Source organism: Charadrius vociferus, unplaced genomic scaffold (assembly GCF_000708025.1).
Source record: "Charadrius vociferus isolate BGI_N301 unplaced genomic scaffold, ASM70802v2 scaffold377, whole genome shotgun sequence".
NCBI lineage: Eukaryota > Metazoa > Chordata > Aves > Charadriiformes > Charadriidae > Charadrius > Charadrius vociferus.
Window position 1 is genome coordinate 1,351,562 of NW_009649456.1, and position 27,923 is coordinate 1,379,484.

Consider the following 27,923-nt stretch of genomic DNA (forward strand, 5'->3'; position numbering starts at 1 on the left):
TTTTCTATGGGGCCCAATCCTGATGTGAGCTACTGATGTACCACAACTTAGTATTTTTCTAATGTAACTCCACTTACAGATAATGCAACTCAAAAGACAATAGAACATCCACCCATAATTAGCTTTTGATTCCAGTTTGGCATTCCCAAAAAATTTACTTACCCTAAAGAGGCTTGTAGCAGAAAACCAGCAAAGATATGCCAGTAGATCTAAGTGAGTTACAGATACCAGAATTTCCCATTTGTGTGTGATTGTGTGTGTGTGCAAAATGGGTAATGTTTAATTTTAAAATCCTTTCCAGTCTTATCAGTGCTTTTGCCTATTATTAAGGGTGGACTTGTTCTGTTTTTCTAGAAACTACCATGACATACATTTATTCCAGGCAAAGTAATACAGTAGATCTACTAAAAAATCCCACAAATAACTTCAGCTGAAACAAATGATGTTAATATTACAGGATTGGTTAGAAATGTACAAAAAACTCCCCACTCTCATTTCAGTATATTGACATCTTCCATATGATTTGTTTAGACTTCATTTCTGAAACAAAGACATACCTAATTTGCTGGAAACTAACTGTATAATTAAATCAATATAAAAGTTATTAACATGATGCCAGTAGTATTTTGACTTCTATTATTTCACAAAAGTCACATAATTTCTTTGTCCATAAATCTATTAATAGTGTCATATTTTGACTCAGGGCCAGCACTGTTTCATTCCTGGAATCTAAAATAGCTAACAATTTTGGATGAGGATCCAAAGAATAAAACCAAGGCTAATTACCTTGTCAGTAAAACTGTAACATTAATATTATCCAAATTCCACTTTTTTTAATTGAAGGAGACAAAATCAGTTGAGTCTATTTGCTATGGAAATTTAGGGGTTGTTTAAATGTTTAAGCACAGAGTTTAAAGGTTGAATGCCTCATACTGTTGAACAGGCGCAAAAGAAGAGTTTGGTTTTTTCCGTTTCTCCATTTCTTTTCCACTTCTCCATTTTCATGTGTTGTTTGACTGGGACAGAAAAGAAGTAAACCTCATCACCAACAGCTGCTTTTTATACCACTAAGTTGGGAGACCTCTCTGTGACATGTTGGGTTCACTGTGTCTCCACCCAAGGGCTGGAAACTTGACTTACCCCCCGATACACACACACACAAACACACTTTCTAGAAAGCACTGCATGTACTGTCTTAAATAAATAATTTGGAATAGACCATGAATTCTGGGACTTACTGGTGTTAAAAAAAAAAGCAGTTGCTTCAGATGTTCTTTCAGACTCACTGGAAAAAAATTAGCAGATTAACCTTTGTTCTCCATTTTTGCTTCTTCAGGCAAACAAATCAAACTCTATCCCAACCATTGTGACCATTATCCCAGATGTTGTATTTGACTCCTCTGCATCTCTGGTCTAACACACAGATACCAGTTAGAAATTATGCTGCTGCTGCTTCCTTAGTTTCTACTGAATGCATCCTCTTTCCAGCTTCCATAGCCAAATGTCTTTTTAGAACTTATAACATATAATCTTCTCTGGTCTCCTATACACACATACTTTATATTCCTTCACATCTTACAAATGGCTGCTCCTAAGTTCTACTCTGCTGCCCACTAGTTTGATCTTATTATGCCCTGCTGAATCTCTCCAACGGTTTCTGGTCTAATATCATATCATATCATCATATCATATCATAGCATATCATATCATACCATATCTTAAGCTTTTAATTATTATTTTCAAAACCCACTCTACAAATTATCGTCCCTTCCAAAATTTATCCCGCTTCTCATGCTTCATTTATTCTACCACTGTGCTGAAGATTCTAGATAATAGCCAAAAAAAAAAAGACACAACTTCCTACATGAAGTAAAGTACCCTAGTACATTTTTGGAGAATGACTTCTACAATGATGTAAACTTCTCTAGTAAGCCAGGTAGATGTGTAAACACACAGTTCATACATATTATTTCATTTCACCTCTCCTCTTGCCTACTTGCTTATGCTTAGATGACGAATTCCTCTGAGCATGAACCTGTACTCGCACAGCCTTGAAATGGGTGGCAATGGGCAGTTTAGTAAAGGACACTGCTGCTCATAAGACTGAGCTATGCCTTGCCCTAACTGGCACCACAGTAGCTATGAGCTTTTCTCATCCAAAGGTAACTTTTACATTGTTAAATATGGTGTTCCAAGGATGGCATTCACTGGGAAAAGACAATGTAATTGGTGGTGGTGTTAGGTGCTGGATCCAGAAACTCAGTTTGAGCTTTTATTCTTTACTTTCTCATCATACTCATTTTCCTCACAAGGGGAGGCACAGAGCCCAACTGATGTTAAGAACAGCAATGTTTAGCGTATTGAGCCACCTTGCTGACTTAAGAGCTATTACGGAGTTTAATGCTGCATACAGTCCAGGTTATACAGCATGCTTTTAAATTAATTCAGAGTTTTAGAAGGATTGATGTGTTTATTGACCTATTGGAGCTTGCAATTTTGGTCAAATTTTCTTTGATCTTGGTATTATTGTTGAAACATTGAGGAGAAGAATTATTTGGTCTCTGTGACTGTACCTCTAAAACAAATTAACTCTATTACAGCACTACTATGATTATTAATAATGTTATCTTTTCAGTAATAGTGCAATTCAAGCTTCATTTAAAATTATGCCTTAGGAGTTCAAGGGGAGCAGCAAAGCCAATAAGGATCCCATTAAGCCTCTTGTTTCAATGTGTGAGAAGCGTCATTTAAATTTTTCAAGCCAAGTCTTGGCACTAGCTTGGGGGAACTTGGCTCTGCTCAAAGGAACAGCCTTCTGTCAATGTCAAGAACAATCCTAAAGAGTAAAAACAGTGAACACAGAAGGCTGCACTGAACCTCTGAGTTAGAAACAAACAGTGAGCAAAGATTAACATTTATCTGAGCTTTCCATTTGTTTCCCCCATTGCAGACATATTAACATGTATGCCATGACTTCACGTTGCTATGTACTCTAGCAATGGAACAGAACAGTAACAGGGAAAAAAGAAAAGAAAATCCAAGTATACTTTTAATTGAACTCATGTCTCTGCAGAGAAATTGAAGTACCTATTTTTTGGTATAAATCTTGGAAAATCTCAGTTGCACAGTCAGGCTATATGTTAACTGTTCAAAAGGTTTTGTCAATTCCATATGAAATATGTCCTCATCTTCTGATTTTGAAGTTTGAAGTACAATTTAGGAGACAGTGTTACAGCTTTGACTGTAGGAGGAAAGCAGAGCATAAAAGACGTCAGTAAATTTTAAACAGGAAGAAGTACATATGTCTATGACATGGATGTTTCTGAAAAGTACTGAATTAGAGAATAAAGCTCTTCTTTTCTCCAGAGGGCACTGGGAACACAGTGTAACTGTCTGAGCATCCCCATATAGCCTCAGCAACCTGATTTGAATGACTGCTTCAACTAGCAAAGCAGATGGTCATTTATCCATAGTCTACTCCCTGCTGGTGCTAGCACTAAATGATACAGCTTTTTACTGCTGTTCTGTGGTATGGAAATGCAAATACTAAACTTTACTGCCAAACACATCTTGTAAAAGTAACCCTGCTACTGTAGTTGCTGCTTTGTGCTTTTGAAGTAGCTAATATAAGGGGGTTATCTTCTAGTTTTAGTAAGACTGTTCTAATGTATGTCCAAATATTTCAAATGATCACCACTAGAAAAAAAAAATCATCTGACACTATCCTTTATCCTTTAAATGTGGAAAAAGTAAAGAAAATGGAATAAATAGTAATGTGAGAGTGACAGTTTGTACCCCTTCATCATAAAATGGGAGCTCCAAAGCAGAATTCTATGAAACACTAGTTGCCCACAGAGTACTTGCAGCTAATTCTTGGAAGACTGGCTAGTCATACACTACTGGCTTTAGTCCTTGTTTCCAGCTGTTACATCACACGAAAGGCAACTAAAAATACATTAAATACTTCTCCATACCAGCAAGTTAAAAACTGCTGCAATAACGTTAGGCAGTGACAGTAGAAGCGTTGTGTGTGTAGTTATGAAGTGAAGTAAGGAAAGTAAAAAAAAAAGACTACAATCTCTCTGCTGAAGTGTGGTCTGTGATATGGCAAGAAAAAACCTTGACTCTTAAAGTTCAATTTCATTATTTCAACATGTTTTGGATATTCAAAACTGTATCAGATGTTCAAGGTCCCAGTCCAATAACACACTCAATCACAGATCTAACCAATATTTTCTGTTACGGTTTGGCCTATGCTTATGTACCTCACTGAAATCAAAACCCATATGCCAAGGAAATAATGTACTGACAGCTACGTCAAGTGTTCAGAATAGACAGTAATAGATGCTTCCTAGATATTAAATGGTCTATGTAGAAATTTAATAGGCCGAACGTGCTTCCTTTTAAGGCTGGAGAGTGTAACTTACTGGAAACACACATAAAATATGCAAACACAAATTAATGAAATGTGCAAACTGTGAGGTTCGAGTGAATGGCAGTTTCTGGAGTTGTTTGCCTGCCTACTGACAACATTAAATTTATACCAATTTGCATAATATTAAAGGTTCATCTCACACTTTTTTCATATTTCTGATTTTTATTTATACCATGGTCTCAATGTGACCACGTTTTGCTTTCTTTTTTTTTTTTTTTTTTTTTTTTTTTTTTTTTAGCTTTTTTTTTCTCTTTATTCTCTCAACTGGTAAACTCCTAAACTTCTGATAAAAGTAATTCTTACGAAACACTCAGCTTGCAAAATCATCGGATCATAGTATAGTTTGGGTTGGAAGGGACCTTGAAAAGTCAACTAGTCCAATCCCCCTGCAATGAGCAGAGACATCTTCAACTAGGTTACCAGGGACGGAGCACCTATACCACCTCTCTAGGAAACCTGTTCCAGTGTTTCACCACCCTCATTGTAAAAAATTTCTTCCTTATACCTAGTCCGAATCTTCCCTTTTTTAGTTTAAAACCATAACCCCTTGTGTATCGCAACAGGGCCTGCTAAAAAGTTTATCCTCGTCTTTCCTGTAGGCTCCCTTTAAGTACTGAGAGGCCACAATAAGGTCTCCACAGAGCCTTCTCTTCTCCAGGCTGAGCAACCCCAACTCTCTCAGCCTGTCTTCACAGGAGAGGTGCTCCAGCCCTCTCATCATTTTAGTGGCCCTCCTCTGGACCCGCTCCAAGAGATCTATGTCTTTCCCATGCTGAGGACTCCAGAGCTGGATGCAGTACTCCAGGTGGGGTCACAGGAGTGTGGAGTAGAGGGGCAGAATGACCTCCCTTGACCTGCTGCTCACTCTTCTTTTGATGCAGCCTGGTATATGGTTGGCCTTCTGGGCTGTGAGTGTGCATTGCTAGCTCATGTATAGCGTTTCATCCACGAGTACCCCCAAGTCCAAAACATATTATGCTGTGGGGCACTAGTACCAAGGATGCCTCACCTTAGACCAGTCTCCCATTCTCCAGACGTAGCATTTGGAATAGTCCTCACAGTCCTCTGCTTCTTTAGGTCTTGTGGACAAAACACATTTCTTGCGGGGATTGGTGCACCTCACAGTTCGATGCCGTACTCCCTTACCACACTTTACAGAGCACTGTTGGAAAAAGATGTTTTTCAGGTTTCTACAAAAGTCATAGTTACCCCATTTTATCCCCTTCTAATGACCTCTGCCAGGCTAACATAAATATTTCAAGACTTCAGTGTTTTCCTGACTTCCAATCATCAATTGCATAGACACCATATTTGTTAAGAACTAACAAATGAACAAAAATTGCTTATGGGACAGAATAATAATTGTTGCATTTTCAGCTAAAAATATACAATTAGATAAAAAAATATTTGCTCAAGGAAAAACTAGGCAATAAGGAAACATCTGAAAAGTTATGATGAAGTGGATGCAAAATGTTATACTGAAAACATTAGGCAATCTTTTATCTGTGAATGAAAGGAAATATAATGAAAGAAAAACTAAATAATGTTCATAGAAATAAGTTATGAAGCAACTTCAGAAAAAAAACTCTACTACTGTCTAATAGACATTTTTGGGGAGGGAAAAGAGCTAAAATGGAAAAGTAAATATTCTAAAACTATGCAAGAATCCAGACTGAATTTGAAAATTCAAAGTCACTGCATATACAGCATATGAAAACTCTCTTTGAGTTGCACAGGTCTTGATCTATGCTTTTTTCCACCATTTCCACTTACACTGCCAAAAATTATGCCATTTCCTTCTCAAAACATTATCACTGCTTTTGATCATCCCACTGCTTGCAGATCAAAACTCTCCTTTGCCAAGCTGATTATAACTGCAGGAAGCAGTAATGGCTAACTTCCAATATAATGGTGATAGTAGGAATGGCCATGGGAAACACCTCACTCTTCAAAATATAGTGTTTGCTTCCAACAAAAACATGCTTACTTATTTCTCATCTCTCAAGTAAAACAAACCAACTAAACAATCTGTGTTTCTTTCTTGCACCTCTGTAAGTGAATACCATTCTTCTCACAGCCAGCCCATGCATTATAAACCTCTGTGTACTGAACCAAGAACTGCTACTATTTACTTCTCTTATCTCTTTGAAAACATTCTCTATGTCTTAGCTCTTTCTTCCTCAGGGACCAAGGGGTGCTGCTGAGCAGAGGAGCCTGAAGAAGGAACTGTACCCGCGTTCAGAATCTGCTATTTGTATTTTGAACCCAGAGGGACCCATAGCACAGTTTCTGGTATGAGAGGCCATCAGAATTGCCTTTCTCTTCCAATGGAGAGAGACGCTCCAAATAACCCCTTCAGCTTGTCCAGATGGCAGTGATAACACCACCCTTCTTCTACCACAGTCAATTACTTGCAGAGTAGTATAGCTTTTTAGAGGAAGAAGAAAGTCAAATGGAAATGCACATTAAAAGATCTGAAATTAAAAAAGCTTTTGAATAATAATTACATTCTACAGCAATCCTTCAGGATGCAACATATACGAACTTGTGTTACTTATAAGCCCCTTTGCCCACGGCTTGTGCTGTTCTTGTAAAAAGAGGTGAGAAGACAGAGGAAGGGAAGGAAATGTCCTTCTTTGCAAGAAGCTCCCCTCATAGCCTCTCTGAAGCTGAATGGCTGCTGATCAACATCCCTAGGTACAAAAGTATGCCAGAGATGTTCCCAGTCTGAACCCGAGGTTTGGTAGCTGATAAGCGATGGTCTTCATTCCATTTACCCCTAGTTACCCACTACTATAGTGAGGACATACTTGATTGTACGTGCTTGAAAACTGGCCAAAAGAAACTGTTCCAGGACATTAACTAGGTAAAATGTAGTAGTTCTACATGGCTGGTTTTCTTAGTCCCTGATCCCTTTGCCAAATCATTGCATGAGGACCGTGAAAATCATTAGGCTGAGCTGTGCCACTTGCCGCTGAAAAAATCATATTCCCAGAAAACAGTACGGCATAAATAATCACTAAGGACTATTTGTATAAACAAATGCAGCACCTCAGACCAGACTCCCGCCTCCCACACAGTCATGCAGTCCTGGCCTTCACAGCGCTGTGCAGAAGCGGGCTTTGGCCCAAGGCAATCCCTCTCCCTAGCTCTGATCAGGGTTCCATTTCTGAGCTGCTGTGTGCAGGCTACTTGTCTGTTCTGAGTCCCTTTTCCACATGTCCTTGAACACGGAGTCCATTCTGTCATCATCCATCTACAAAGAAATACAGGCAATGCAGTTACAAGAAATCAGGAAGGGAAAAGTACCATCACATCATCTTACTCTCTTGCTTACCAGTACACACCCCCAAGACATACTGGCGTATTTTCTGCCTCCTCTTAACTTTAACTTGTTAATGGACCACTTATTAATCTAACATATTTTATATTAAACAAGGTGTTAATGTTCACATAACTTTATTCCCCAGCCCACTGTCCCTATGTTTTCAGAGTACTCTCCTCTCATTTTAATCCTAATTAGAAAAGCTCCAAAATACACATACATTTTAAAGATGACAGATCACTTATCAGCCTGTCTGTTATTCTCTATCTATATGGCTATCTATATGTCAAGTGCATGAGTGTAAAGTCCAGCATTCTTTGAAAATACTGAGTTACAAGACAGAATCACTCCTGTGTGAAAGGAGGAAATACAAAAGCTCAGACTTCATGTTTTTCAGGGTCAGGCCTAAATCAGGTTGTGTGGTTTAAATCCTACCAGCAAGGAAGGCTGATACAGCTTGGCAAAGCCCACATATCTGGAGAGCAATCGTTCTAGAACATAATTTTCCCAACTGTTCTGTAGCTCCAGACTGTGGACATGTGTCCTTAAAAATCAAACAGCTCTGCAGTACACAAGTGTGTCCCAGGAGACTTAAGATTGCAAGGGAGAGTTTTTAGGAAACTGAGATTTAAAAAATCTGTTCCAACCTTCTGTCACACATTTGTTGTAACAAAATAACAAAAATTATCTACGGTTTTTTTTTATTATCAGTCCAGAGACTCAGTTTACAAATCACAGCCTGTCAAGATAATACAATAGAGTTTAAGATACTTCTTCAAGTGCCAATAACAAACAACTAGTTATGCAAGTGTATGCTCTAGTTACATTCCTGTTGAAAGCTAACAATATTTGTTTTGTAAGAATTAAAAACTTGATAAATAAGTTAAGGATCATGATATCCTTCTACATTTCTCAGCACAGCATCTCTTCAGTAGCAATTAGCAACACTTAAAATGTTTAATTTAATAAGCTGAAAAAACTACAGAACATTGACGATTTATAGCTGACAAGGCCTCAGAAAAAGATCAAACTACTCCATTTCTATCCATTAAGTGCACAGTGATGTTAATAAAATAAAATAAAGATCTGCTCAAGTATGTATATAATGAAATACAAATAATCCCCCTAAAGTGTAATGCCTTACTTGCGGAAGTCCAAACCTCACTGGTTTGGTCTTACTTAAAATGTATCATGACTTGCGTTTTATCAATTTCAGTATTTCATCCTTTCCAAGAACGCTATGTTTTCTAGTTCCTTTTACATACTTTCTTCAACAATATTTGCATTTTATTTACATTGCATTTTTTTTCTTTAAAAATACCATCTACCTCTCCTATCTATCCCAGTGCTTACTCCTGGGGATGCTAGCCGACTATGGCTAGCTGCACTCCTCTCCCTTGAAAGGTGGCAGATACCTTACCCAAGCCCAGACGATACTTGGGGACAGTCATAATTCTTAGCTGCCCTTTGGAAGCAGGATGACAAACTCCGAAATGGGTCACTGCACCAGCCTGGACAGCCAGTGCAAGGAGCAGGCTGCCAGCTCAGCTGCAGGGACACCAAATGGGGTGGGCTTTGCAGGGCACAGGCTGCACGCTGCAGCCTCCTCCTGGGGTGAAATTCAGAGAAAAAAGGCTCCTCCTGCTTCTTCCACCATTCCACCATCAGAGTCTAGTGCTGCCTATTGATCCACATACAAAGGGATGGGGGGAGAGGGAGGAGTGGAATGAGGGAAAGGCTCTTTATACTTCAAGTTGCATCAAAGAGCCAATTAATGGGTTTTTATTTATTTATTTACTACTTAGTGCGTCCAGAGCTTACCGACAGCTTCTAAATGAGCGAAGCCCTGATTGAACAAAATACTAAAATGTATAATTAATTAAAGCATGGGATTGAATCCATCTTTATATAAACAGAATTTAAATTTCAATTTCATAGTACACATCAGTCTGTGAGAACTCTTCCTGAGGAAAGTAATAAGCTGCTTTATTGAAAAAGAATTGATTTAGGCATGGTGCTTAAGGGCTCTCTTTCATTAAAACTCAGGAGAAACAGCAGCCAGTGTTTCTGTTTTCCCTACGTTTTGCATTATAACCTTTTGGATGTATCTATTTACTACACATTCATTGCCAGAGGCAGTCATCTCTCTTAGCTCCTAAGATTTTAACATCTGATATTACAGTTTAATTTAACCATATCACTATTACCTGGTCTGGCACGGCCGCTCATTGCACTTGCGGATCTGTGGTTCAGGTTTTGTTAAATATTTGCACTTCTTGTTGTCCACAAGACTGATATTCTTGTTCATAATCTTTGTGCAAGACACTGTTGTTTTTCTTTCACCTAGTAAAAAAAAAAAAAAAGTAGGTGCGTGGGGAAACCAGGAATATGCAACTTTGTTAAAAGATGAAGGACAAAGTTATCTTTATCAGATACAGCAATTTCATGTACAGTTTGGGTTTAAAACCTGTAAAAGAAAATCAAAGCTAGCAGGGAGCCTAAGAGAGATATTAAAGTTTGTATGGAATAATGTGATTTTCTAATCCAATCTTTTCACGCCCCTGTCAACAGAGTTTTGTTGCTTTATTCCTGTAACTAGTCATAGGCCAAACTTATTGGAATAATTGTTTCTTTCTCAATCACTGAGATCCCAGCACGGAGAAAAGCTTGCAGAAAAATTACACAGAGAACTATGGTTGCTCATTAACATACACAACAAGGAAAGGAATGGCAAGTCCTGCTTCTCCATCTTGCTCAAGTGTAGTAGTTCTGCCTAGTACAGCCATATACTGGCAGGCATGGCCGGCACTCAGCTAAAGGGAATCAGGATATGTAACCTTCAGTAAAGAGCATGCACTATTCCCATGACCTGGTCTGTAGGGTCATCATTTAGGAAGGTGGGTACTGCCTGCAGAGACCTAGTGCATGTTCTGTACAGAAACCTTGCCCTGATGGGTGGGTTGGAGCCTGGTGTCTCCTGAAGCTAGAAGCACTAGAAATCAGAATTTAACGTAGTACCCACCACAAGTGGTAACTTGTAATTAGATGGGAGCCTATTTTGAGAAAACTAGCACTCCTTGAATTAAAGACTTCAGTTACTAGAAAATAGCTTCATAACCATTTGTTCCTATGCTTACATTCTCACACTCTGTTTCTACCTGGAAGTTTACCAACAAAGAGGGTACATGCAGGAGCAGGGCAGACTTAAGCATGCAATGTTCCCCAGCGGTCAGAAATTTGCCTGCGGATGGAGCAGTTAAGTTATAAATGCGCATTACGTGTGTGACCACAGATGACATTTTACACAGCGCTTGTGTATACGAGAGCACATGCAACTAATCTATCATATACAGCATTTGAAATGTTTGACAATTCTTTCTGCATTTACATATACATCTGTGTATTCATATTCTCTCCCACACAAAGAAAGCTTTCTGCCACACAGGAGGTCGCAGACCAGTTACATATATAAACATACATGAAACCACATGGTTTCATCAATAGTTTCATCCTGACATACACTTTAAACATTTAAGCAAAACTACCGATAATTGTTATATTCTTTAATCAGATTCATCAAAATATTGATGTTAAAAATTGAAACACAAATATTTACACAGGGTACAAGCTGCAGCATTTTAATTTCATTATTGCTTCATATTTGAGCCAAGAACTAAAAGAACAGTTAAAATGGTTTTGTATAAAGTAAGAAAAATCTTTCACTAGTATTTCAGAATATTTGCAGTAAAAATAACTTTTATGGAACTTTGTATTAACTCAGCTATTTTAGACAATAACAAAAAATGAAGGGGAGCTACAACAGAAAAATATGATAAATAAACATTACAGTAAAACACTTAAATATTTATTTAAGCATTAATGTAGAATAAATTACTGACATACTGCATTTTGAGACTTCTCCAGATGATAGGTAACTTTAAAAATACTTGGGGCAATAATGAGAGATTGTGGTAGCATTAAAATTATTCTAAAAATACTTCAGGAAACTGTAAAAAGCATGAATACTCCAACTGAACAGGAATGCACTACCAAGAAACAGAGGATGCTACTAGCACCACGTACAAAATACCTTCAGGGAAGAAGCTTTCTTACCAAACCACAAAAAGCATGTTTATGGAAACTACAGTAATCTGTCATGACACCAGGATTGTTCACAGAGTTAAAGGAGCTAGAACACTGTGTTCCTTATGCTGCTGTTATGAGAAAGTAAAGCATTTCCAGGCCTTCTTATTCAATCAGAAGGTGCACAGCAGTTTTCAGAACTGCTGGTCAGAGCAATCGTGACTGTCGAAGTTGCAGGCAGGAAAGAGAGGTTTCAAAAATCAGTATTTCAAATTCACAGTGTAAGCCTGACTAATTGCACTAGGTATGAGCATATCACTATAGGTTGCATTCACTAAAAAAACTCTCTAAAGTGTTTTTTTAGTGTAATTATCTACTGGAATAACCATCTTCTAAACAGCAGTTTTAAAGGATATTGTTACAGCAATACTGTTCATGTTCCAATATTTGTTTTCATATCTGAATTTTGTTCTTCCAAATTCACATTTTTTATGGTTTATAAACATAAACATAGGGAAAATATCACGTCAGCATACTAATATCTGCTGTTGTAATATCTGTTCCATATGTTTCTGGATCATCCTCAACTCATGTTACTAACTGTACATATTTGATCTGAGACTGGGGTTCAGCTTTTCTGTAGTTTGAAATGTCTTTTACAGATCATTTATCTTCAATAGTTCCAAGTACAGACTGGAATGCATATGAACTTTCTATTCTTGTTCTAGCTCTTGCACTTGTATTTCTTCTTGGAAACTGTGTCCTGAACTTGCTTTGTTAATCTAGATTTTGTTCCTTCACACTACCATCTTTTTCTACTTACTTTATTTAGTTTTAATCTTTTCCTAGAGTTATGACTATTCTTTTAATATAATCAGGAAGCATGAGACTGAAGTGTCCATCATTGTATGGAATCATACAAACTGCAATGAGGATATTACTACTAAATATACAATACAGACCATCAGTCTTAAATACTAATACACCATGGGCATATATATATATACACACACACAGTGTATTCACATATATATACATACTGTGTACACCCAACTATATGAATATTGTATGTGCATACACATTGTATATACATATATATTTTTAACGTGTGCATGTGCGTTTGTACATTTTTCTTTTATTTTACCTCCTCCACATACAGCATCACAGTCCTCCCATCCAGAATGAGTCCACATGAAAAGAGGCTCTGGTACTTTAGAGCTCTGATTCTCAGGAAGAGGATCCAGTGGGATTGTGTACTCATAGTGTAGACCATAGCTCTGGTCATGGAAGAGCAGCACCTGCAAGACAGAGAGAAGGAAAACCTTCCTATGTACACAGACACTGTGTAAGACAAACTCCAAACTGTGAGGAGATAACCTTAAAAAGGACAACAGAATGACTTAATGTCGCAGCCATTCAACCCTCTTGATGGATTTTTTAGAAGAAATTAACGAGACTACGCAAATCAAGACAATGGGAAAAGTTATTTTACTTAACACAAAGTTCAAAAAAGCTCTCCATGTGAAATAAGCGAACAAAATTCACCAGAAATCTGGAGGATGATTATATCCTGTGATTTCAGTGCTCTTAAATACAGGAAGTCTTTCCTAGATGCATCAGATTTAAAACTATTTTAGATACACCAGACAATCTTTTGTATTTGAAGTGTTTTGAATGGTGAAGTACCTCTTCATCACCTCTCCCTCTTTCTTTCTGGTGGCTATCAACTTTTCCTCCCCTACACTGAAATGCATCAAACCTGTACTTCTTCATGGAGAACGTGGTGATTGCAATCCTCAAGTAGCGATGCTGTGCTACAGTCAGCCAGGATAAAAAACATCTGATATTAATTTGAATCTCTCTCCTTAAGCGGCACATCAGCTTTTTATGACATTTGTAGGAATGCTGAGACCTTCCAGCTTGCCTCAACAACACAAAGATTATTTTTGGATTTAAATGCATTTTTTTAGAAGGGGCCTGACAGAGCTCTCTATATAAGCAGGTGTGTGTGTGTATATATATATATATATATATATAAAAGCAGGTATATCATACATAGATCTCCTTATCTTCAGGAGCCTGGAAAAAAAAACATTAGTTACAATGCTACATGACAGGAATCAGGTAAAAAAAAATAATCCATATTTTCATACCAGTAAATGTAAAGGTGATGTTGTGGGACCTTTGGCTGATATTTTTTCCCAGAGACCTCTCCGAACATAATGGACAGTGGTCCCAGCAATATTGAATGTTCCTGAATGCTCTATCTTCCAGTCACTATTGATTGACTGTTTTCCAGCATCTCGAAGAGCTGCAAAATACATGAAAAAAGACCAATATAAAAGGTGTCTGTTCAGTAGTGATTTGAGCCTCCTTTCACTTCCTGTTTGGATAATTTAACAAGTAGGTGAAATCACCTAACTCTGTTTGCAAAGATATTTATGGATCCTACTATACATGAACTTAAATTGGAACATGCTTCAGAAACACTTTCTGGAAGGAATGCTTGGCAAAACCATGTGTGTTTAACATTACCTTAAGTTAACATCAGTATTTTAATGCCTGAAGAGACTGACAGTCTCCACCAGCATAATTCATAATTTGATCACTGAATTAATTTAAGGCAAAGACAACCATTCTGTATTCCCAGGGTAGTCATTTCTATAATCCATAAAGGCATGGGAAACAAAATTTTCACAAGACACTTTTCAAGATTTGTGGAATTAGGCTAGAACTTAAAAAAAAAAATCTAGTTCATTATTCTTTCCTCCTCTAATAACTACATTTGCCTTTTTCTCCACCTCAGAATGCGACAATACTATTGTCATGCTACCTAAACACTTATTTCACACACTTTCACCACATAATTTGATGCTTCTAACAAATAGGAAAAGCTTGTTCTTTATGGCTGAATCATTCCCCTTGTTGGCCTGGTTTATATTCAAAAGCATCATCAAGTCAGGTAACATATATTTCATACATTGAGAACACATGATTTTACATTAGTTTTCTATAGTGAACTGAATAGATTCTTCTGTGAAGGATTTGTAATTTTATTTTATCTTACTTTATTTTATTTTATTTTGTTCAGATGAGGTCTGTGAAGTAGAATATACTTGAAGTCACCTTCAGAACAAGAAGTTTTACACATTCCTCTTCATTGAAATTGCACGCTTGGCATCAGACTGTTGTAAGAGAACCTCAACAGTTTAAGCCTTGTCCAAAATTTTTTTAAAGTCATAAGTTAATGTGAGTCACTCCTGTAATCATCTTCTCTCCTATTCATATTTATACTGTTATGTTTTGTTTCTATGGGAAACAATGGCAACAGGTCTATGGACTGGCAGAAGTACAATTGCGTAAGACAGCACTGATGTGTACCACTGCAGCACTGTGTAATAAATGTTAAGACTATAAAATCCATTAACACTGTAGAACAGCCCTATACTAAAAATAGCCAGTGATTTCGCAACATTTAAAAATGGGTATTTTAGGTTTAAACTTTCTATTATTAATGGTAATTAAGTTCTATTTAGTGTTTAAACTGTAGGGGCTGATCCTTTTCCCAGTGGAGAAACAAAACAAATGTACTCGAAAGCGCCAAGGTCCAGTTGGGTCATGCTGCTCAGATGGAGCAGCATCCTCTCCCGGGAGAGTAGCAGACCTTGCATCATTTTGTCTTGTGTTCAAAATGAATGTATGTGCCACCGCACACAGACATGTGCAGGGAACTAGAAATCTAGCCTCAGGATGGAGAAATACGACAGATCTTGCATTTTCTGCTTTCAGATTCCTCACTTGAGCCACCAGGGTTAGACAAAGTAAGAACGGGCATCCTCAAGCCGAAAACTTAGGCTTGGATTCAGGCAGTCCAGCTTCTGTTCTTGACTCTGTCACACCCCATATTGTAAGCAAGTTCACTGAGTTTTATTCCACACCACACACATATTCCCACTCTGCTTAGCTTTCAATAAAGGAGGATTTCCTGTACGAAGTAACACAATACAGGAAGAAAGTTCAGCACACAAGTGTATCCTCTCTCAGGCAATACAAATGTATTGCTCAATACATCTATAACTAAAAAGACAAACAAAGAAAACTCGGACTGGGAAAACCTACTCCAACTGCAACGAAGACCAAAATTTCAGTGTTAAAACAAGGGAGCTAATTACAAGTATCTTTCTGCAGAGCATGAAATAGTCATAATCACAATGACGATTAAGTAATGGTGGTAAGTGCAATGTATTTTTTAATTACTGCACCATATATATACACTCTTCCAAATTTAACGAGGTGCAAGAGGCTACACAACCATAGAGACGTTACATTTCACAGTTCAGCTATTGCATCTCCCAGCATTTAGTGGGGAGCCATAGTGCCAAGGTCCTGGTCCTCCACTTGGTAAATCTGTGTCTATTAATCCTTTTATTGTTTTCTATGGAAAACTGTAAAATACTACACCACTGTATTACCTTTTAAATTTTTGCTTAAATTGAAATTGCCACACTTTATTGAGAAGTTAAGAAAAAGGCATTTGTCCCAAAATAAGAGGAAAGTTGACATCTTTGTGAATTGTGAATTTTGCCTTTTGTTTTGAGCAAAATTTAGTCATACTGTCCAGAACAGTACCAAAACAATGTCATTTTGACTGACCCTTATTTTTCTCAAAAAAATAGACAAATTAAAAAGGTAAATTTGAAATTCAAAATTCTTTTGTCAAGGAAGTCATTGTTTCTCTTCTATTCAGATTATCATGTGCTCCCTTCAAGGCCTTTTAATAACATTAAGACTTGAGATTTGAGTAAATTTTAGAGAATTTCCACTGAGGTAAGGCTGACTGGCCAGTAGGTCCCAGGGTCCTCCTTATTTTCCTTTCTAAAAATGGTGCAATATTCCCATTTCTCCAGTCACTGGGGACTTCAGGTGACTGCCTGGACTTTTCAAATATGCTTGAGAGTGGCTTGACAACTACATCAGCCGTTTCCCTCAGGCCCCTGGGATGCATCATATTGGGTTCCATGGATTTGTCTACAATCAGGTTACTCAGGTGGTCTCAAACCTTACCTACGATGGGAGGGACTTCTTTCCACCAGTCCCTGCCTTGACATTCAAGGACTTGAGAAATGTGGGAAGGGTGATTACCATTGAAACAGGCAAAAAACCTGTTCAGTGCCTCAGGCTTCTCCATGTTTGTTGTCATTAGTTCTCCTGTCTTATATATAAGGGGTGTGCATGTGTGTGTACATTTTCCTTAATCCTCCTTTTCTGACTAATTCATCGCCAAACTCAGGTCCAACTGTGCCGTAGCTTTCTGGATTCCATCTCTACACATCTGGACTGCATCCCTATATTCTTCTTAGGATACATATCCCTGGTTCCACTGCCTATGCATTTCTTTCTTATACTTTAGTTTGACCAGGAGGTCCTTACTCAGCCTTGCTGGTCTTCTGCCTTCCTTGCCTGATTTCTTATGTGTGGGAATTGAGAGCTTGTGAGATCCAGGAAAAAATGGCACAGAATCACAGAATGGTCCAGACTGGAAGGGACCTTAAAGATAATCTAGTTCCAAGCCCCCTGCCATGGGCAGGGACACCTTCCACTAGACGAAGTTGCTCAAAGCCCCATCCAGCCTGGCCTTGAACGCTCCCTGGGATGGGGCCGCCACAATTTCTCTGGGCAACCTGCTCCAGTGCCTCACCACCCTCAGAGTGAAATTTTTTTCCTAATATTTATTCTAAATCTACCGTCTTCCAGTTTGAAGCCACTACCCCTCGTCCCATCACTAATTGGTCTTGTAAAAAGTCCCTCTCCAGCCTCCTTGTAGGCCCCTTCAGATACTGGAAGTCCACTATAATGTCTCCCCAGAGCCTTCTCTCCTCCAGGCTGAACAACCCCAACTCTCTCAGCCTGTCCTCGTAGGAGAGGTGCTCCAGCCCTCTGATCATCTTTGTGGCTCTCCTCTGGACGCGCTCCAACAGGTCCATGTCCCTCTTATGTTGGGGGCCCCACAGCTGGACACAATATTCCAAGTGGGGTCTCACCAGAGCAGAGTAGAGGGGCATAATCACCTCCCTCAACCTGCTGGCCACGCTCCTTTTGATGTAGCCCAGGATCTGGCTGGCCTTCTGGGCTGTGAGCGCACATTGCTGGCTCATGTTGAGTTTCTCATCCACGAACACCGCCAAGTCTTTCTCCCCAGGGCTGCTTTTAATCCATTCTCCACCCAGCCTGTATTTGTGCATGTCCTTAAAGAGCTGCCAACTCTGTTCTGCTCCTTTACCCGTGACACCTGTTTCCCAGGGGGTCCCATCCACTAATTCCTTAAACAACTGAAAGTTTACTCTCCTAACATTCAGAATCCTGGCTTTACTCTTCACCTGGCCCATACCCCTCAAGATCATGAGTTCCACCAGGGCATGATCACTGCAACCCAGGCTGCCACCAATCTTGACCTCTCTAAACATTTTATCTGTGTCGGTAAGCAACCAACAAGGTCCAGTAACACCATTTCTCTTCTTGGGCTGTCTACCACCAGGATTAAGAAAATATCCTCCATACACTCCAAGGGTCTCCTGAACTGTTTAAAGCTTGCTGTGCTCTTTTTTCCAGGAGATGTTGTGTTATCGAAGTCCCCAGGCAGGGTCAGAGCCTGCAAGCATGATGCTTCCTGTAGTTGAAGTAAAAATGCTTTGTCAATGTGCTCCCTTGGTTGGGCAGTCTGTAGTAAACACCAATCATGAAGTTTCCTCTGTTGGGTTGGCCACTAATTTTTACCCATAAGATATTAACCTGTTCACCACTGTTTTTCAAAGACTGCTCTGTGAGGTCAATCCATTTTTTAATACAGAGGGCATTTGTTTCATCTTGATTCTAAATAATTTCAAAAGGTGTTACTTATTAACCATCTTCTATGGCCCTCTATGTATGGAAGAAAAACATTTAATTTCAGTGGACTCTGGTCTCTGCTATGGGGCCAGGTCATTAATTGACTTCCTTGAAATTAGAATTTACACAGTCTAAGGATTTGGTCCAAGGTATTTTAAAACTATTAGCATTGTCAGAAATGAGGAATTCAAACGTCTGTATTACTTGTCAGATGCCATCTGCTTTCTCAACCCCTCCTCCCCCAAAATGTGGTCCAACGTGTTTTTTTTTTTTTTACTAGGAAACATACTTCATAAAGGAAATCAGACAAGAACACAGCACACCTATGGACTCGATACCAATAAGAGAATCAGCAATTACAATGTCATGCAGTGTTCAAAGGGTCTATATCCCTCAAGCAGCTTGATCACATATTTGATAATAACAATACAGATAATCTGCTTCTTTGGTTCTGCTAAAAACAGATAATTTCTCTCATTTCCAATTAGCACAGACATTTTTCAGGTTTTAGATTATACGCCATTTGGGTAGTTATATACCATTAACCAATCTTATTAATTCATTATGGGGCCTACCTGTCATGCCATTACACAAGTGTCACATGAACAAACTCTCTAATCTCAAAGCCTAGTGTATCTCTTATACAGAAATCCCATAATCTTCCTTTTTGTATCCTACATTAAGATTTTTTTTTTTAACAAAAAACTTTCAACATCTGCCAAGTATAAATGAAAATTTAACAACAGAAAAGGCATTATCTAAGACCACAGGAATCTAGATAATTCTTGAAACAAGTTTTTTAGAGCTGTTTTTACAATAATTTTTTTAAAGTAACTGAAAATGAAACAAGTCTCTTGTCAACACAGTTACAAGCAGACAGGGTTACCACTGCTAGCTTATTCTTTAAAAATAAATATAAAAATCCTTTCTTAAAGTAATGAATTCTAATTACAAAATTAATAAATATATGATTTAGGAAATATTCTCAAATTAAATAAACACTTCCCCCCACCCCATCTATACTGCTACAAATAATTCGTATTCCTGAATACTCTGCTGATGAAAGAATCACAATCTCTTATGTATTTTCTCATATAACCTCAATAAGAAGGAATACCTAATGTTTGCTATATCACTGCTCCGACCTTCCCACAGGACAGAAGACACATGGCAGACCTCAACAGATGGATCGATACAGTGAATGCAGTTGAAATTTATACCTTGTCTTTTCTCCTAGGATGCCAGAGCTCCTGTTACTGTGGTGTATGTTGATATACCTCAGATAAAGGGGATATCTGAGGTGTTCAGGATTTGCTTCAACAGCAACAATACCCAATGATGCTACTGATGTGGGACATAGTTTTACCGATCACTTCAGCAACATCATTGCAGTTTCCAGATCATCGTGACTCTGCTTTCTGACCACCAAGTAAATCCAGATAAGGGTGTTTCACTTTGACTCCCTCTGTATCTCACCTGTGATGTACAACAGGAATCAAATCTTCCCTTAATAGAAATTAGCTTCTACTTTACAAGCCACAGCTCTTGGTGTACACTGGATTAAACTGTGTTTATAGCTATATCTCTAATTATACATTTATTAATTGTATATTTTTATTTAAAAAAACTTAATCCTAAAATGTGTATATGGCAATTAGGAAAACAGAAATAGTGTGGCCTGTATTGACTCATTTCAAGTACAGAAATACAGAGTGCAAAGTAGTACGCAACATAAAATTAGCATACAGAACTGTAAAGATAGAAAACAAATCAGAAACACAAGAGAATTTAATGTGTTACATTTCACATTTTTAATCACAGTATTTTGAAGAATATAGTTTCTAAGGTGAAAGATACATGCCTTCTCCCCAAAACTTCCATTATGTTAATCCTATTTGAAACGTTCCTATTCAAAATGTTACTCCTTTTCAATTCAGATTTTTATGCTTTCAGAATAAATTTCCTATAAGTGAAGAATACTTACTTCTGCAAGTAAAAAAAGAAAAAAAAGGTGCCACAACCCAGGTTTTAATTCAAAATACTGTAGCAGACCTGTTCCTGCTTCCCCATAAAGGCTTAACAAAAAATATAGAATTGAAATACTGGCTGATCTGCATTCAGGCTGACATTAGTGAAATTAAGAAAAGAAAAATTAAAGTGACAAGCAGTTAAGAGCTGATAATGTGCCAATTAGCACCTTTTAAAAATAAACAGTATGACTGACATTATTTCATGGGCATAAAAAGCATTACATTCTTTTTGCCTTTTGTAAAGTAAGAGATGAATCAGTACGCTACTCATGAAAAAGGAATTAATTTCCCTAAATACAATTCAGCATTTATTTATTTTTGCATTAAAAATAAAAACTCAGAGCACTTTTCTTGTCCACATATGTTAACACAGTAGACACAGAAGGAAAAAAAAAACACCTTGGAAAATTTAGAAAATACGTCAATGACACTTCAGTTATTGATTTGACACTCTTACATACCCATCTCTATGGTCCTTTGGGGAAAAATGAAATAATTCAGATATCTACATCTCCTGTGATATCTTAACAGGGCAGGTGCAGACCCCATGATGAACCAAGAGTAACCCATTGATAGCTTAAGCTGTCATAATTAAGATTCACCATCTTCAACTTTCTCTCCACTGAAGTACTGAGAACGCTCAAGTAAAAACTTTCTTAAAATGTAGATATTACTTATGAGCAGAAGTAAGAGCAGTGATCAAACCAGGGGATTTTTCATTTCATTGTCCTACATCTGATACTAAATCTCTCTCAATTTAAGCTTAAGCAGCACCAATTATGATATTTCATATATTCACTTACACCCTGTAACAATAATAGTAACAAATTACGCTCCCCTACACAACAGCTTTAGAACTCATTAAGAGAGAATCTTTTTTTGAGGAAAGACATTTCACATAAATGAAAAAACTAAAAAAAAAATAATCTTTGTGATTAAATTTGTTCAGTAAAACTTTCAGACAATTCAAAATAATTCAAAGAAATACTTTTCTGCTTTCTTAGTCTAATTTTAGAACTTTTGTTTGACTTTGTTGGTGATTCGCTATACATTGGTCAGTGTGGGCTTTTTGTTGTCTAGGCACAAATTATTGCATGTTTCAGCATAAAATCCTTTTCACTAGTTTTAATGTGAAGTATTTTCTTTAGTGCTCTCCATATGAAAAATTGAAAATGTTGAAGATAAAGTATGCAAAATTTTTCTCACATCATCTAAATATATTATTTGAAATATTCTCTAAACAAAATGAGATGCGACAAAAGTTCAAAATAAAACCCATATGAAGAATGGTGCTATAACCATTATTTTTTTTTATTTCTACAAAATTTCTTTAGAAGTATTTTTCACAGATTTTTTTTTCAATTCAGAGTTTTGATTAATCACAGGACCACATTTAGCTAGTGCTTGCTGAAGCTGATCAAAACCGGACATGGACACTAAAACACATGACATTTACCTAAATAACTGTGAGCTGGTTTTTCTTCCACAACTTTGATTCTCCTTGCTCCTGCAGGTATCACCAAAGCTTCCACATAACCTAGACATGAGAACAGATGTCCCGAGTTGAATAGAAAAGCAGAAAACTAAATCTCATATGTTTTTTCATTTCTTCTGCCCTATTTCACTTTTTAAATGTAACAAGTTATAATTTATACAGCAATGGTTTAAGCGTTGTTGCAAAACATTGAAACAAGCTATGAAACTGTACACTATACTATACATACCATGATATACAATTAAAAGAGTATAGCAAAGTAAAACCTAACAAGAACTTGTAAGGCTTGGCAGGTTGGGGCTGGAGTTGTCTCTGGCCAATTAGTTTAATGTCATCATCACCACCAGATGACCACAAAAGAAATCCAACTTCGCTGGTGCCAAATGATATGGCACCAAAACCCAAATATCCTCCCACTGTTTGGGTTTTGGTTTTGCTTTTTAATATTTTGTGCTCCATCTCCCTCTTCATGCTTTAACATACTCAAAACCTGTTATGAATGGCTTTAGTTTTGAAGTCGACTTATTAGTTATTTGCTTTACATTAGAATTGGTTCCTTAGAGTGTGGGACTAAGACATGCTGTTGAGCAATTTGCTTTAAGTAAAAAGGGATGAAAAGGCAATGCAGGTGAAAAACACTGTGCAAGTGCAAATGTTATAAATAAATAAAAACATATTTTAGATTACCTGGGTGAACTTCAAAAAGCAGACAACAAACCCAGTTTTTTTCTGTGTAGCTGTAGCTGTGTTTCTGTATGTAATGTTCTATAACAAAATGCTATTTACAAACCTTTTCAATAATCTTGAAACATGAAAATTAAATTGCTGCAAAGCAGCATTATTTATCTTTATATTCCTTAAGCACTAACAACACTTTGTAAGTATTGCTGACAGTCCAGTTTTTTGAGAATGAGAATAACTTACACAGTTGTTTCGAGGGCTATACCACTATATTGTGGAGTGATACAACCTTGACTAAACTTGAAAGTGTGTGGATATTCACATCATCTATAAAAGAGAGCTGACACACTGTAATTTCTATTAGCAGCCATCTTCTTTGTAGTTTTTGATCTTGTAGTCCTCCAGAACTCATCCGTGGTTTGGGATCCCTGCTCTGCATTACCTTCAGCTTAAGAGAGGGCCAGACATAAACGTCTAAAGACTACGCCTAACTTTTTTTTTAAAGTACTATGCTTTAGTCTTTAATGGATTGAAGTCCTTGATTTGTCAAAGATATACCGTCTGCTTCTAATTACAGTATTTTTTGATGTGATTTACTTACTGTCTTGAAATTCTGCACATTTTCTACTCAAGAAACTGAAAGTGTAATGGCAAACAAATGGCCAAATGCTGTTTCAAAGAAAAGAATTCTCTTGGAGAGAAGGTGTACATGGTGCATAGCACACATTATTAGGATTTCAAGCCTCTACTCTGTCAACACTATTGTACTGGAGGCAGTCAATTATTCTCATTCAAAGAACAGATCACAGCAGTGTTTGAAAATCTCATGTTCATTCTGCCTCAGAAAATCTATTTGCTTTTTATGATATGTTATTATTAGTACATAACAATGAATAATGAAAAAATATAAGATGACTTCACATGTTCAGCTTTATGTTCTCCCATTGCCTGGCTTGGTTTAATGATGTTGCTTTAGGTAACACATCATAATTTGGATACTTATTATGAAAAACACTAAATGAATCTAAACTTTATAAGAATTTTCAGTTCATTTATTTATATACATTTTATTTCACAGATTTTTTAAAAATCAGGCTCTTCTGTGAAATAATGTGTGTCTCAATGGAAGACAAAATAATTCCTTAATTTTGTAATTGAAACAATTTGAAATAATTTTGCAACAATAACATTTAAAAATACTCATGCATTCTTACCTTATATGTCTTATTATCTTAAAAAAAGGAGATCTGAAGTTTAAGAAGTATAGCTTTTCAAAGTTCCCAATGCTCAAAGTAATCAAACAGCTAGTGGTTGAGTGAGTGTTTGAAATAAACAGACTTACCCGCTCCTCTAGTATGGTTAAAATCACCTTTAATAACTTTGCACGACTTTCCATTACCATTGCATACACCGCAATGATCTTCACGAGCCAGAGACCCTAATATGCCATCACAGCCAAATTTCTGTGGGAGAAGAAAATAAAGCTGGTGAGACACAGGCCATGTTTTCCTTAAAGCTGCCTTTAGTAGTGGGCATCTCAGCCTTTTTCAAGGTGCCCTAACCAACATAATCTAACCCTGCTCAGAATGAGGGTTGCACTAATTCATGTGCAGAGAACCCTTCCGTGCTATTGTTTCCCATGATTTTATGTAGATTGTTGCATTCACTCTTCCTATATGGTTGGCTAACTCTAGCAGCTGCTCTCCAAGAGGGACACAACTGCTTTCCCCGTCCCCGCCCCAGGCCCTCCCCTCTGTGGGACCTCTGGCAGTTCTGAGCCACAGGTCCTCCTGCCCAGTGATTGACACATGTGCAACTCAACTCCTTTCTGCTTCAAATATGGGGGGTTCTTTGCCACTACCACAATGGTAAAGTGCTGTCTAATGTCAACCTAATGTCTTATTCTGAATAGGGCATGAAGACATCTGGAATATGCAAGTATAAAGTGTATTTGTGTCTTGCTAAAAAGCATTCAGTTTAAAACAAATTCAATTTACTCAAGCTGACCACATTACTATGTTAGACGCATTTCTATCCATGAATATCAGTGGTAGCTTGACAATAGGAATACAGTTAATATCATATGCTGGCCTGATATGAAATAAAAGCCTTTTAAAGTCTAGACAAGTCAATCCAGTGTAATCTTGGGCACTGTATAAATGCATCTAGTAAAACCAATTAAACTTCAAGACTGTTTGATAAAAAATGAAGACAAAAGCTAGGTTAAAGAGAAAATAAAGGACTCTTTTAAGAACAGAAACCACAGTCTATCAAGGAGCCACTCATTTCCCAGCACATTAAGATTGTTACTTCACTTTATGTACAGAATTTTTATTAGAGTTCTTCTACCTAAAATAGAAATACAGATTTCAAAATATTGACTACAGCATAAGCATTCAAAGAGCTGTATATCCAAAATGGCTTATCTACAAGTTATAAATACCTAACACTATTGCTGTAGTTCCCAACGTTCTTCCTAGTGGATTATCTAAGAAAAGAGGGTAAAATGTGGAAGACCTTACAAATCAGACTTTCAAATCTGATTAGCATCTATCTCTCTGACCCTTGATATGCCAAGAGGGCAACTCAGTCTTAGTGAGGCGGCTTTGTTTTAAGGTTGGTTTTTTTTAGTCTTTATTAGGCTGTTGTGAAAAGTGAATGATAAAACAAATTACTTTTTTTCAGGAAAAGTGGGCTATATATCATCTTTGTGATCAAACCTGTAATTGTTACATGGTGAACAAAAGCCACAGTTCAGCAAAGTACTTAAGAGTATTGTTGCATGCACTCAGTCACTCAGAAAAGGATAACTATACATACGTATATGCATTTGTATGCATGTACACATGCATGCATGCATCTATATGTTAATTTTTTTAAGTTCTTACAGTATCTAGCAATGATGTTTCTATGTTAAAGGTTGGGTTTTGTACTGAATTCACTGTGTGCAATAAGAAGTGGATCAAGGAGAAAAACAGCCCTGTGGGACTTTTATATAGAAGAGTTTCCATACAAGGCACTATAAAGCAAGAAAAGAACTTCTACGAACCAAATGAATTCTGAGGATCATGAATAGCATAAGCACTCAGCTTTAATTGTCTGTTATTCTGCTCCCTTGTTCTTCATTTATTTAGATGTAAACTTTTGTAACGTTGAAAAAGGCAGAATTAGACATTTAGCCCATGGCAAAATTCCCCAACCTGTTGAAAGCTGAGGCTTCCCTTAGAAGATTAAATCAGTTGTACTCATTTTCCACTCTGCAGCAGTTTGTTATAAGCATCCTTATCATCACAGATACATACTCCCTGAGCTAACCCTTTAGCTGCCTCACATACTGTGTTGCACTGAGTGAAATTCATTTAAAATATTTTAATATGATACAAAAAGAGACATTCATTCTTGGTCATGCATACTGCAACATGCTATCAGAGAAATAACACACGTTGTTGATGTACGCGCTTCCATACGTGTGCCTGTGTACCCAGGTTCGAAACAAGTAAATCATACCTGGCATCTACCATCTGCACAGACATCTAACCCATGCTGGCCACATGAAGTCCCATCCATCACCTTTTCTGTTAGAAGAACAGGTTGATCCTTTCCAGCCGGTGAACAGAATAAGGCACATGGCTTTTCTGTAGTAGCAATTGATGGAAAAGAATACTAAATTGATGAAATGTCACTTAATAAATACAGAATTATTATAAACATTATTTTTAAAACTGCTATTTGTTTATCTGTGTGGCATGAATCTATGTTAGCATAACAAGTTAGCTTAGATAAAGTGAAAATAAAAATATTTTGATCCTTTTCTCATCTGTTTGAAAAACTCAAGTTCTTTTTCCTGCTAGAGCATACTGGTGCTATAAACTTGGCCTACATAGTACTCATGTCATGTTCATTGTTGCAATTAAGAATATGCACATTATAAGTGTTGGAATATTTTGGTTGTAATCTATACTTTCATTCTGCTATACTTCTGGCAGATCATAAATATTGGTCAAAAAAGAAACTTAACACTTTCCAGATTTTCTAACTATGCAGGTCAAAGAGAAAAAAACTAAGTAACTAAAACACCCTGGGATGGATTTACAAAGTCCAAGTTAAAAAAAAAAAAAAAGACAAATAACGGAACGCATTCTTTCTAACATCTTTACAAAGGTCAGGCAAATTTCTACTACATTTCTAAAACATTCTACATATCATTTCTAATTTTGAACGAGAATAAAAAAGTAATAATATCCTATGTATCCATGTATTCCTAATGGTCATCATTTATAAATAATGAAGTTTGCTTCACCTATGCCAAAGTAATACCAAATAAAATAAAATAAGTCTTCTCTCAGTGGTCAACTGAGTACAAAATTACATGATTTTTTCATATCTTTATTCACAAGTGTACTGACTCAGAACTTCTTCCTAAATCTGTTGCAGATTTTTGAAAGCATAAAGTCAATCCAGAACTTGAAACAGATTTCACTTGGACACAATCTACACCACTCTGACTTCATACTGACTTCTAGATTCCTGGAGTGCATTTTTATTAGTAAATTAAACAGTTCCAGGAAACATTCATGGGCACTGGAATATATATCATGTGTTCCTGTGCTAAAATGAAATTTAGTAAAACAAACCAAAACTAGTTCACTAGATAAGCACCTATAAAATAGCTGGAGAGAGTTCTTACTATGAATTGAGCTAACATACGAGCTTAATGAAAATAGTCTCACAAGTTTACACTTTGGCACCTTGAGAAAAGGCTTAAAAGAAAAAAAACACCCTTGTTTACCTAGACATATATTAAAATAAGTTCTTGACAATAAATCCACATTTTTCTGGATTCAGCAAAATAGTTCCCTTAAAATCTATGCTGTAAAATGGTTTCTGATAATTTGTTTCAAGATTTAAATATAAATGGCAATAATGAACTACTTAATAGTCATTCCATGCTCTTCTTTATCACCAGTTGCTCTGATTGTGTTAATTTCT

The 27,923-nt window shown here is 37.0% G+C and overlaps 1 protein-coding gene across 1 annotated transcript in view; it reads right to left on the bottom strand.

Moving 5' to 3' along the window:
* The window catches only part of ADAMTS19 (ADAM metallopeptidase with thrombospondin type 1 motif, 19), a 154,341-nt gene that overhangs the window by 17,749 nt on the left and 108,669 nt on the right, over positions 1-27,923 (bottom strand). The window contains exons 16-23 of the mRNA XM_009889716.1: positions 26,442-26,569; positions 24,277-24,397; positions 22,215-22,295; positions 13,997-14,154; positions 12,988-13,141; positions 9,968-10,103; positions 7,487-7,691; positions 5,445-5,597 (exon numbers count right to left, since the gene is read on the bottom strand). Coding sequence (XP_009888018.1) covers positions 5,445-5,597; positions 7,487-7,691; positions 9,968-10,103; positions 12,988-13,141; positions 13,997-14,154; positions 22,215-22,295; positions 24,277-24,397; positions 26,442-26,569 — 1,136 coding nt within the window. The remainder of the gene's footprint in view (positions 1-5,444; positions 5,598-7,486; positions 7,692-9,967; positions 10,104-12,987; positions 13,142-13,996; positions 14,155-22,214; positions 22,296-24,276; positions 24,398-26,441; positions 26,570-27,923) is intronic.